Here is a 13,857-nt window from a genome sequence, read left to right on the forward strand (position 1 = left end):
ATTCACCCACTATTATTCCTTACTCAGAATGATAGAAGCTGTGACAGGTTTAACCAACGCAAATGACGAAACTTAAGAGGACAATACTTCATCTGGAGAAGATCGTGCCTAAGATGGTTATAGGCTCGTCCGAGCCTTCCATTTTGGACCATCTCAAATCAATTGATAGAGCAATCACTGATATAATTAAAGACATAGAAAACAAGTCTCATTGAAGATCAAGACAATATTATGAGACCACTTTTGAGAAAGGATCGTCTGTTTAAGTTTTTAAAATGTTTAGTCCCGTGTTTTGGGTGTTCTTTAGAAACTCATATCAACTATGATGACTATTTGGAATTATGCAAAAGTATTGGGATCTTATGTTTCGATACCATGACTATTATTTCCTTAAAATTGACTTAAGTTGACCTTTCGCTACGATAGACTGCATAATGTTAGCTATCTGTAGGTGCATTGCATCTTATCTGTCATGTATGAAGGGTAGGTAACCCTAGTATTGCATGTCCTGGCGTTTCAGTTTCAGTTAAATCTCAAACTGGAGCTGGGGGCGCCACAAAGTAGATGATTGGAGATGATTTTGACTTAATAGTAGCAGTGTTCATGTTGAGATGATGCTTAAGCTATGTGTCCAACATTCATGGCCTTATCAGCCACATAGATGGATTGAGAGTAATGGAGATTATGACAAGACTTGTGAGATTTTCTTATCGAGCAAGCCAAATGGGTTAATGAAGTATGATCACGATCAATTGACTACATTTTATAGTCTGAGTTTTAGTCTACTACATTTATAAACTTTATCCTGATGTTACTTTTTCATGGTGTTGTAAGAATGTTGATTAATTTTAATTGAGGATATTGCTACAGGGCACATTGTAGTGGCAAAGCAATGCTATGGATATTAAATCACTTGGGAGAAAGTGATTATTTTCCCTCATTATTTACTCTGCACTCTAAACATAAGCATAAACATTATGGATATTTTTCTTAATTTTTTTTTGTGTGTAGCTCTGAATTTTTGATGGAGATTATATTTTATGCTGCCGATGATCTTATATTTTTCTTTGTAATCTTCTTCACCTTAAAAGCTTTTAATTAGCTGTCGGGTTGGGTTTCTCTGCCTCTCACCTTGCCCTTTATTTTGGCATGGTAATGCTCTATTTTCATCCTTTCTTAGATGACAATTGAAGGGCTCGAGCACACCAGTCAGCAACAACTAAACAGAGCCTTGGATGATCCTAGCAAGCTTTGTACTTTGATGTACCTTGAGAAATCTAAACTTACACACTTATAATATAATGTAATTATTTTTTGGATTATAATACAATGTAATTGGTTAGAATAAAAAGCAAGTATTTTGTGTAATATCTTAAATTTTTTATTTATTTTGTGACAATAGTTTCTGAGTTGGCAATAAATTTTTCCTGACAAATTGTTTATATTTGCGACACTACTACTAGTTAGTCACAAATGTATTTCTTGACCACGTAGTCAGTCTCGGTCTTTTCAAATCACAAAATAGGACATTTGTCAAGATCTTTCTAGCCACAAATATTAAATACTTGCAGCGCGGTCAAGAAATACTTGTGATAACCATGGCAAGTATTAAAAATAGCAATATTAACCATGGCAAATTATTTATATTTGCGCCACTATTAGTGATATCTATTCCAACACTAAGAACAACTCAAAAATAATTATTTTTTACGGCGATATTTTTTTAATTGCAGCACAAACATATTGATGCAATTGTGTTTTTTTTACAATCGACTCACTCTTTTGCATCTAAATTAAAACACGCTTGTAACAACAAAATTCGCTGCAAATATTAGAGCTATTTGTGACCCACACTAGTTTTGTCGTCATAAACCTTTTGAAACACTTTAGTTGCGCCCACTTTGCAGCGATTGGATTTGGATGAAATTCATTATTTGTGATGTTTTTTGATATTTTCGGGGCAATTTTAATCGACGCAAAAGGTTGTTCCTTGTTGTAGTGATATGTGTGTGTGTGTGTGTGAAAAATCCTACTCATCATCCTCATACTGTACATCATATATAATTTTTTAATTTTTTTTTCTTACCAAACGTGTGGGGTATGGATGATGAGTAGAAGAAATCAATTAGTGTATGAAGAATAAAACTAAAAGAAATTTAAAAAATAAAAAATAAAAAAATGTGTGGAGTGTGATGTATAGGGATGATAATTAGCATAGCTATATATATATATATATATATATATATGATCACCAGATTCACCACAGGGTAACATCAACATGCACAACACAAGTACAATTGTGATTATGAGTATACGTATAATATGGTATCTACTATAGCTAGTCTTTTTAACGGTTGAATATCGATGATGATCTATTGAGTGATCTACAACTGACCGAAGATACAGGTAATTAATATGAGAAGTGTTATAGTCACGAAGAGATTTTATAAAAATAAATTTACAAAATGATACAACTAATGTAATACATTAAATCTAATTTACAATAAAGTAGTGTTAGTGTACCGCCTAGCTTTGACCGTTGAGCGTGCTTACTAGTACAAATTCTATTTTTTATTTCTTTACATTTTTTTACATATTAAATTTTTTTTTAAAAAAAAATATACTAATACGTTAGTAGTCACTTCCTTAAGTAGTAAATAAAAAAAAAATGTAAAAAAAAAAATTAAATGTATGAGTAGTCAAAATAAGAGAACATAATAATATTATTCTTTACAATAAAAATAAATTTAGAATCTAATATATTATGCCATATAATTTATAAATTTATTTTTATAAATTTTTCTACGATTAAAATATTTCTCAGTTAATATTGGTGCGTGATGGTGATAAAATTAAAAATCTTTGTATAGCTAATTGGTACCATGCAGCATTTATGGTCCATTGAAATGTATACACGTACCCATGCATGCATGTGAAACTGGAGGCTGGCCTGGACAGAATCCTTCGACGGCATGACGTAAGTACGTGTGAGATTTTCTAGGTAATTAATTAGGGCCACATGCATGCATGCTAGCTAGCTGCAGGCTCCATTTCTGCATTATAGGAACATGATTAAGCTAGCTTTTACACATCATCCTCGATCTACATGAATGCATAGGGCGCCGTTCCTTTTCCGGCTTGGAGCATGTTCTCTACGTCAATATCTTACGTTCTCAACATGTATTATTGCTTGTGCGATGAAAAGAGTGTTATATATAATATCCGGCCAGTTAATTAATTGGCTCAAAGATTAAGCACTTTCGTGCATTGATTAATTAAACCCCTCCAAAAATAGTAACTCGGTTTCCTTGCATATGATCTTGCGTATTCACGTTTGTTTGTTACTCTGCATGGATTATGATTATGATAATTGACAAGTCATGTGAGGACTTTGTTCTTTTGCACCGGATAGATCACTACTTCTGGAATCTTGCCCTGTATTTTTATAGAATTTTTATATATAAAAAAAGTGATATATAGTGTATACGTAAAGCTTATGATTATAATTTTTCATTTTTATATCACGATGAATCTATTATTTTTTTAATAACGACAAAAATATAAGAATTGTACATAATTTCAATGTCAATTATCGATGATTGTGCAATGCTAAGGATGACGTTTAATTATTAACTATATAAATTATAAATATATAAATATATTATATTGAGTTAATTAATAATTGACAATAAATTTTGATCTAAATGGCAATAATGGCCACGTCCTCCTCATTACCATTTGATAATAGGTATAGAAATGTTACAAGAAAATCTTACACCACACCTTCTCTTAAGTAATATGTGATTTGTTATTTTTTATCTTTATATTTAAATACACACGTATTTAAACTTTAAGATAAAATGATAAAAATAACAAATTACATATTAATAAATATATATATATATAAGGTGGTAATGTGTGACGTAAGGCTTCCATATAGAATTTTTCTTAAAACAAATATTGTGGCCAATGCTTGCCTCATTACATATATATATATGTATGTATATATGTATATGCATCATTACATATACATGACTTTATCTGGCTGGTCGCAAAATCCTGAAAAATCGTTGTTTCATAATTGGTCCCCTCCATTAATTACATGCTTACGTATAACACAATATTCAAAAAAGAAAACCATGTGATTGATGGAGTTTTCTTGCATATGATATATCGTCAGCATGCAAGACCTTGGCCAACCATGTGGATTGGAGTAGATAAGACCTTAATCGATAAGTCTACGGATAAGTTAAAGCTTATATATATATATATATATATATATATATATATATATATATATTATATATATATATATATATCTTCTATATTTATTTTATATTGAGTTTCATTATATTTATAAAAAAAATTAAAAAAAAATATATATATATATATATTATATATCCTACTTATAAATGTGATATATTATATGCTTCCATATTAATATATAATCATGGACTTAATTTATTTTTGTCCATTGAAAATTCAATCATGTTTCACGATCCAAGGGATCTTGGTCCCCGCGCGTCCACTATTGCTTGTTCATAAATGTTCACATTCAAGAAATTAGAGAACCATGTGTGGAGGAGTTTGCTTGCGTACAGCTAGCCAGAATTTCTCCAACGTCCACATGCAAATTTAATTAATGCCACGAAAACGCAAACAATTCAAGTCTTTAATTCCGAGCCAAATTCCATGGCAAATAATCATGCAAAGTTAACGAAGTGGGACAGACGTGGGCCACAAAAACCAAATATTGTGACCCATCGTCAAGCATGCAGAGTGCAGAGTGCTGACTGCAAAATTAATTATGTACGTTTTGCTTTCCTTTTGTTGTTGGGTTCTACTGCCACCATTGTTTATATCAGAAAGAGAAATATATCGATATTATATATAATAAGTGTGTATAGCCGTAAATAGTAGTTTTTATTGTTCTCTGTTGCAGTTTGTTTTTTTATGTGTTTTTTCTTTTTTATCTTTTTATTTTAGTGTTTTGTGTCCGTTTAACTGGAAGTATTTTAGTCTTTGAGGATATTTTAGTCTTTGAGGATATTTTAGTCTTTTGCTTTTTTATTCTCGAGATATATACTTCGATTTTAACTCTCTTCCTGTCTTTATTCTTCTATTTTAAGTCTCTCTACCTTTTTCCCTTCTCAAAAAGCTCTTTCTTCTATCGTTTCTGAAAGCGACACTCTCTCTTCTCTCTCTGCATCTGCGTTGTCTTCTCACGACTTCTTTCTTTGGTTTTTATGTCTAAAAGCGATGCTGTCTCTGGCTTCTCTCTCTTGTTTTCTTTTTTTTTTTTGGCATTTTTCCCCTTTTCGGTGTTGTTGGTTTGGAGATTTTACAATGGTTTGTTGGGTTTTTTTTGGGGTGCCGTTCGTTTGGAGATTTTACATGGATTTGCATGTTGGGGTACCGGTTGTTTGCGAAGAAATAAATTTTTCTCTCCACATTTGCATGTTGTGGGTTTTTTTTTCTTCAGATTTGCATGTTGTGGGTTTGCATGTTATGGGTTTTTGTGAAAAAATATATTTTTTTGTGGGTTTGTTAGGCCTTTTTTTTTTTTGTGTTCTTTACTTTTTATTTTTTCATGTTTTCCATTTCATTGATGGTTTTTTTTCTCATTTTATTTTTGATGTAGATTTGCATGTTGTGCGTCAGAGGTTTTTTTTAGTTGTGTAGTTAGATGGAAGTTAGTTTATGTTTGGTTATTTGCTTTCCTTTTGTATATTATTTGCTTGCATGTTGTGATTTTTCTAGCTTTTTCTGCACTACATGTAAATTTCTTAAGTTGCTGATTTTTTAAATTTTGATTCATTATGTTAGAATGTAAGATTTTTTAGGTTTGGGCTATTTAGTTTGAGGATTATGTTTGTAGATTTTTTCATTTCTGTATTTTGTGGTATCCCGAATCTACATATTATCGCTTTCCACAAGAACCTAGTGACGCTTTGGGCAGTCATTGTCGCCATTCCCTTGGCTTCGGCCCACTTGGTAAAGTAATCTATGGCGACTATGATGAACTTAGTGCCCTCTTGCTCGGAGGCATAGGATCGACCAAGTCTATGCCTTATTGAGCAAACGACCAAAGAGAGGTTATCAACTTCAGCTCTTCAGGAGGACTGTTCGGGATCGGCGCTTGCAGTTGGTGTTGGGCACATTTTTTTTTACAAGTTCTCATGCATCCTTTAGGGCTTTTGACCAAGAGTATCCTGCTCTCTGGATTTTCGTGGCAAGGGATCTCCCTTCTAAGTGATTTCCACATACTCCTTCATGCACCTCTTTTATGATGTAGTAGCTTCTTCTTTCGAGATGTATCTTAGTAATGGTGCTGGGGATTCTCGCTTGTATAACGTTCCATCTATTATAGTGAATCGGGCTACCCCCGACCTTCCTTGCTTCCTCACAGGAGGCGAGAAGATTTTTAGTCGTCAAATATTTGATTATATCATCCACCCATGTCGGGGTGTGCCTTCCTACCTCCATGATCTAGGTTCCTATAGCCGGTGTGTCGATTGCCCAGACGCTTACTTTCCACGGCTACTTCGCCAAAGCCGCTAGCACTAACCGATTAGCTTTCCAATTGTTAGCCCAATCTGAAAATATTGGAGGCGACTACACCCTTCCTGCACCTGATGAATGTACTTTATTAACTTTTCTCCATTTGCTAGATACTTTCCCATGACTTGGCCGACCACCACTTGCGAGTCTGCCGCTACTGACACTGGCAGCGTGATGGAAATTTGTCATGACGGTGACAATGTGGGGATCCGCCCCTACTGACATTGGTAGCGTGATGGAGCCCATGGGTTGCATCGCTTCCCCCGTGAAACCTTTCAATGTAGTTGGTGCAGGGCGCAGTTGGTCTACTTTAATTCCCATTCTGGCAAACGTGTCCCAAAATAACACATCAGTAGAGTCCTGCTATCAATTAATATCCTTCGTGTGGTGTAGTTTGCCACCAGCACTGTCACTAGTAGTGCATCATCATGCAGATAAACTACTCCTCTGCAATCGTCATCGTCGAAGGAGATAGTGGGCGATACTTGTATCCGAGATTGTTTCACCGGTCTTTCCACACTGTATACCTCCTTGTACCTGGCCCACCTAGCATATGCTTTCCTCCTAGAGGAAGTTGGGCCACCCCCAGCGATCGTTGGTATCTCTCCCAGTGGTGGATGTCTTTGATCTGTGTCCTGCCTAGGACACCGATCTCGTGGTTCCTATGATCTCTTTCCTCTTTTTGGTGATCCCCTCCTTCTTGGGCTCTTGCTTCATTGGGGTTTGCGCTCATGTTTCCTGTCACCTGAACACCATGGTGGAGTAGCATTTCGAGCAGCAATGCGCTCTAGTTCGCCATTACCCCTCATCTCTTCAATCTTTTGTTCTAGTGTGTGGAAATCTTCAGTTCTATGCCCGCTTGCATTGTGGTACGTGCAATATTTCTAGGTTTGTAGCCCTTGATCCTAGCCACATCTAGCCTCCTTGACCTTATCTTGATTATGCACACATTAGAGTAGTGTACGTGATTGTTGCTGTATCGCCTTGTGTAAGTGTCTCGTCTTCTTTCGTATTGGCTTCTTCTCGCCTTTTGTTCTCCTTCTCGATCTTTTTATGAACATCTCTTCATTCTGATCTAGCAGTTAAGGTGAGTAGCATATCTTCGGCATTGACAAAGTCGTCTGCTCTGTCCATGAATTCTTGTAGAATGAAAGGGGTTTTCTTTGCCAACTCAGCCATAAAGGGACTCATCGGCCAAATACCCCCGAGTAGAGCAGCCAACATGATCATTTCATCTTGGTCGTCAGCTGTCATTCTTTCCTTATTGAAATGTGCCAAATATGCCTTCAAGCTCTGTTACTTTCTTTGTTTCACGGTCAAGAGGTATGCTGCTAGTCTCTTTCGCCGCCAACTAGCCATAAACTGGGTTAAGAAGTGTTTGCCTAGTTCCTAAAAACTGTCGATGGAACCTGGTTGCAGCTCGTCAAGCCATCCTCTAGCCATTCCCTTCAGAGTCAAAGGGAAGGCCCTAGATGCGATTTCGCTAGGAAACTCATAAAGCGTCATGTAGGCTTTAAAGGTCTCTAAATCTTCCACTGGGTCTTTGGATCCATCGTACATGTCTATTGCAGGTACTTTGAATTTCAGTGGCAAGGGTACTGCCATGATTCTTGCGTTGTATGGCAGATTGTTGCTAGTCAGCAACTGATTGACCGAGGATGATGTCGCTATTCTCTTGGTCATTTCCTCGTATTTGTCCATGCGCAAGTCATGGTGCATCTTTTTCGCCTCTTCATTTTCTTGGAGAGATTTGCCTTCCCAAGCTATGTGCTTCCATCTCGATCCAATCGACCTAGCTCGGTATTGTATCTTCCCCTAATAGTCTGTTCTTTGCTTTGAGGGTATCATTCTCCTTCCACAATCATTCTACTTCGGCAGTGAGTTTCCTCATTACTTCTTCCATTTCTGCGATCCTCCCTTCTATATTTCTTGACAACACTTCCTAATCCCTAGTTGCTTGAGATCGTGTGGTGGTGGACATGTGGGTAGCATGCTGGTTGCAGGACAAAGAAATCCCACATATGGTGCCAACTATTTTGGACGTGACTCATAGCTTCCCACACACGATCACCTACTACCAAAGAGGAATGAGGCTTAAGGGTTCGAGGGAACGTCTCCAATGCCTAAGTCAGTAAAGATAATGGAGATCTCTTGAGCAATTCATTCATATGGATTTCATAATCATACTTGGATGATATAAATAGAATTCACGATGCTTCCTGTTGTTACGCGATACTTATCTCACCCATTATTTGAAATTCAAGTCTTTGGGATATTGGGGTTTAGCTTATCATTGAATGAACTGATAGCCCTTTTCCTGAAGTTCTTGGGCGTTTGTCCCTTAGGTGCTAGCCGGAATATGCTTGGATTGGACTAGGCTTTGGATTAATTAGGTTACGGGCTATGCTACGGTCCAAGCCCATGATACGACCCAACAAGCCTCTGGGAGAGGATTATACCCTTTCCAGGCTGCTAATTCAGCCTTCAAGAACCCAATTCAATAATTACTAATGGGCATGATCATATTGCAGTTTATGAAGGCCTAGCAACCTCATTGATAAAGGGATTTAATGGTAAGATCTATGCTCAATCGGGACGACTCGGGAACGGACTCAACTAGCCCATATTGTTTTTTAGGAAACCTTTTCGCATCGGGTACAGAGGAAGGTTTTGGCAAAAAGGCTTCGGATGGTTACTCTCACCGTAAGTAATTGTATTATTTGATTTATTGAACGAAATTGATGGCAGGTCATTCTTTTGGGAAAATGAACTCAAATTCTACTTTGTGGAGTTTGGTTTTGTTTGTGGCGGCCTAGTTGATGACTTGATCCGTAAGTATCCGATGTGATATCTTTTATGGATTTTCAAATTTTATTGGTAGTGATGCTTTAAAAGAGTTGTGTTTCGTAGGCTCCAAATTCACTTTTGTGTCACGTGAAAGGAGGACAAAGGTTGTGGGAGAGGCTGGACAGAACCCTTCTAAAATAGTTTGGAATTTTTGGTTTCCAAACATTTTCCTTATCCATCTTGAAGGGGCACACTAGCTCTAGATCATCCTCTTCTTTTTTTCCAAATTCTCAAAGCAGCAAACAAGGTTCCTCTAAATTCCAGAGAATGTGGGTTTCTCATCCAGATTTGTTAAAGAAGTCTGGGAAGCTGATTGTTCTAACTTCTTTATCTGATCTAAGTCGTATGACTTCTAAATTGAAAAGCTTGAAGCAAACATTCAAGACATGGAGCAAATACGCATTCAAGAATATTGATTCATCTCCTTTGGCTTCTCAGGTGCTTTTTACACAATATTTTGGGATATTATTGCAGTTGATTTTTGATGTAGGAAGTTTTAGGTTTTCTCTAAGTCTATTTGTTAATTGATGCATGTGTAAACATTCCCTCATTACACTAGTGCCTCTTGGTTGGCTTCTTTTATGCGCAAATTAATTTCTCTTAATCAGTGAGCCTACTTTGAAGAAAGAAAAATCACGGAATATGGCTTGCAAGGAATAGAGCGAGCTGGATTTGAGGGTACTCTTTGTAAAGGGTTCTGGTATCATGAGGCAGGTCTATTGGTGGCTGTGGGTTATAAATTTCGGATTAAGCTAAAAGCCGTTCTTTCTTCCCAAATGGAGATAACCCTTGAAACTTCTTTAATATCGGTCCTATTCAACATAAGGAAAGGACACCTATTCATGTCAAGTGCCTGCATCCTCTCGTAGGTGTCTTGAAGCTTAATGTTGTTGATGTTTGTAGAGGTAATCCTCGAGAGGGAAGGTTGTGGTGGATCCTTGTGTTTGGTTTTTCTTTGTATCTTGGAATTGACACGTACTTACACTTGAGTAGAACTTTCAGCTCTGAAGAATAACTTGTGCTTATGTTATAGTTTGGGTACTTTTGAGATGGAAGTAGAACTAGACTCTATGTTGGTGGTGAATTGGTTTTTGCAGCATTCTGAACGTCTTTGCAGGTAATTGATAATATCTGGTTTGATATCATTGCTTTGGGTGCTACTGGTTGTACTAGTTTCTTTTCCTACAGCTCAAAGTCTTCCTACTCTGTTGTGTCCAACTTGCCACGTTCTCCTATCATGTCTTTTCAGTCCAGAAGACGAACTATACCAAATGGATTTGGTGTAATTAGATGTTTGTTAGGAACTTCACCCCTTTCTTTCTGTGAACTGTTTTTAATTCATGCAACTCTGGTTAAAAGAAAAAACAGAACCTGTAATTTGTAAGTCGGTCCCCACTGTAAAACTCAGCAAAGATTGAAGGTAGTAAGTGGCATTTGGCTGTAGTGTTGGTTTTGCAAGGGCAGAGTTGGGGGACCAGTTGAGTAGGGGGCCTTTTGCATATTTTACAATCACAGAATGTCTCTCTCCAATTAGTTCGTGTGCATATGACTCATGAATATTGGGTACGTGTTAGTCTGTTAGATATATATATATATATATATATATAGAGAGAGAGAGAGAGTTATCTTTCCTAGCCTTAAAAGACAACAGTCCCTTGTCATCCATAGCCTGATGACACATTATTACAGCGAGATTACTGAGATCAAGAAAAATAACACCATCGCCAAAGGCCTGATTGGCATAACCCCCAACCTCCAAAAGGGAGGTCTGGAGATCGAAACCCGCTCGCCCACTCAAAAAGAGAGAAAAAAAAAAATAACACCATCGAAGCCCTTGAAACAGAAATTATTTCTTAAAAATGTGTTGGACTTGTATATGGCTGAGTTACATTGACAGCGAACTTACATTCCCAAAGTAGCTTTCGTTATCTGTCTTTTTTTACTTCATCTTTTGCACATTTTTATACCATTATTCTCTATCCCCAAACAAGAAAAACAAGAATGCTTGGAATGAACTGATGCAATTGCGCGCATAAATAGCACATGATACTTGTATCTATTTACGACTCTGGCAATATGTGGTGTCCCAAGGAAGTCCCATTGACATGGAAGAGTACTACTACTCTTTGCAAGAAATGCAGAGAGGCCCCTTAAATGAGTGTCCAGCAGCAATGCATGTAAGACATTGTAAAGCAAACGGTTTGGAGCATGGAAGACTCTTGCATTAGCCGTAATTAATACGTATGAAATGTATCTATATACGGCCAGTGGAAAGCAAATTTGAATAGAAGAGTGAGGCCAGAAATAGAAATTTTCCAATTGGAGAATCGTTTGCAAGTAAAGATGCGTTAAGAAGTAAACAAAAGTTAATCCTGATTAGACACCTAATTTCTGTTCGGGTGGGTAAATTAAGCATTGAAAATAAACCATGGAAAAGAGAGACAGAGAGGAAAGGTATTTTGTGCCTGACCCTACGTGGCCCACTGCTTTTTCTTTTATATCAACTTTTTCGTCCTTTGTGGACCCCAACGTTACCTCAAATTCCAAAAGCCTTTGCTCTCAATTTATCTATCTATATACTCTCTCCGTCCCAAAGCAGAGATGGTGTTGGAGTCATCCTCTTCATGTCATTGCTCACACTTGAGAGAGAATCACAGGGGACCCTTAGTAGCTTAGAACTTCCATACACATCGTTGCATGCGCGCGCGTGCATGAGGTGTTTTCATGGGTAACTACAGGTTCAGGTTATCGGACATGATCCCCAATGCCTGGTTTTACAAGCTCAAGAATATGGGCAGAGTCAGAAACCACCACAACACACCCTCCTCCAAGAAGAAAAAACAGTCATCATCAGGTTCAGAAACGCAGCCATACAAACCAAAGCAACCCCACCTATATCATCCAAGAAAATCTTACTACTTCACTAGGGAGATTATCCCAAGTCATACCTACCATAATTCTCCCATAAACCCAGAAGTCTCAGACAACCATTTTCCTGACCCACCAAGAAAATCATCCAAAAAAAGAGTCAAGAAAAGAACCTTGAGGTCTTCACCCAAGCTTGTCACCTCCTCTGTTTCTGCTCGTTGTAGCTGCCGTGCCACGCTTGACTCAGTCTCGACCAAATCTGATTCCCCACCCGAGTACTCATCCTCTCCTTTTAGCTCACCGGAGCCAGATTTTCTTGAGCCCGAATTCAGGTCTGACCGTATTCTCGCTACTGAATCTTTTGATGGAATGGTTCCGTGGTCGAGCACTTGTGGCTGCAAAGCTATGTCCAATGCTGCTGACATTATTATCGACGTGGATAATAAGCCTTTTTCTGGCAAGTTTGAGAAGCAAGATGGGTTTGATTCCTTATCAGAGCTTGATCAACTTCCTCCTATTATAACCAAGCCAGCTGAATTCAATGATCTGAAAAAGACGGCAACAAAAGAGCCAACCAAGTATAGGAGCAGGAGCTCAGCCAGATTTGAGGAGAGAAATGCTCATGGGTCTCTATCGGTTAAGGTTGTGAAGGAAGAGAGAATTAGTATGGATGAGCAGAGGACTATAAGTTCTGCAAAAAGATTTTCCATCACCTCTCCAGGAGTCAGGCTCAGAATCCATTCCCCGAGAATTGCGAGTAGAAAGATTCAGACACAAAATCGTAGAAGCGTCTCGTCGAGTGCTTCGAGTTCAAGCTCGCGGAGGAGCCTTTCGGATAGCTTTGCAGTCGTGAAGTCGTCGTTTGATCCTCAGAGGGATTTCAGGGAATCGATGGTGGAGATGATTGTGGAGAACAACATCAAGGCGTCAAAGGACCTCGAAGAGCTTCTTGCCTGTTATCTTTCTTTAAATTCAGATGAATACCATGACCTCATTATCAAGGTGTTCAAGCAAATCTGGTTTGATCTGACCGACGTCCAACCCAAGTAATAATCTGTGTCTAAAACCGCTTCTGTTACATATGACATATGTTCTAATAAAACCCTTTTCGTTATTGCTGAAGTTCTGATTTTCTGTGGCTTAAACCCATGAATCTCACATCAAATTAAACAACGAATAGTCTTATATCGAATATTGGATTGAACATGGAAATAGGTTAACAGTTACTAATATGGTGAAAGTGGATCAAAGCATATGGATTTGTGCAAATATATGGAAGGAGTTTCGTCCGTATTCTGTTTTTTCAGAGTCTCAATAACTAAAGTTGGCCTTTATGGGGTATGTATTCTTTCGTTTGTTGTTTAGCTCTCCGTCTCCTTCCTAGGAAAAGAAGTAAAACAAGGAGAAATGTTTCTGGTCCCTGAATTTCAGTACTTGCTTGCATCAAGGCTACTTGGGGAATACTCGTCAAGCAAAACCAGGTCAAGGGACCCTCACGTACGACGCTTGGCAGTGCCTTCAATCAATATATGTTTTCTTGGCCAAAAGACGAGGCCCTTTCAGGACAAGAAGCAGTTTTCA

The 13,857-nt window shown here is 37.7% G+C and overlaps 1 protein-coding gene across 1 annotated transcript; it reads left to right on the forward strand.

Moving 5' to 3' along the window:
• Positions 1–11,981: 11,981 nt before the first annotated feature.
• On the forward strand, positions 11,982–13,398 carry LOC121268617 (transcription repressor OFP1-like). Its single transcript, XM_041172944.1, has one exon. It carries the CDS (start codon positions 12,133–12,135, stop codon positions 13,324–13,326), a length of 1,194 nt encoding a protein of 397 aa, XP_041028878.1. The 5' UTR covers positions 11,982–12,132; the 3' UTR covers positions 13,327–13,398.
• The last annotated feature ends 459 nt before the right edge of the window (positions 13,399–13,857 follow it).

Source organism: Juglans microcarpa x Juglans regia, chromosome 5S, assembly GCF_004785595.1.
Source record: "Juglans microcarpa x Juglans regia isolate MS1-56 chromosome 5S, Jm3101_v1.0, whole genome shotgun sequence".
In the NCBI taxonomy this organism is placed as follows: Eukaryota; Viridiplantae; Streptophyta; class Magnoliopsida; order Fagales; family Juglandaceae; genus Juglans; species Juglans microcarpa x Juglans regia.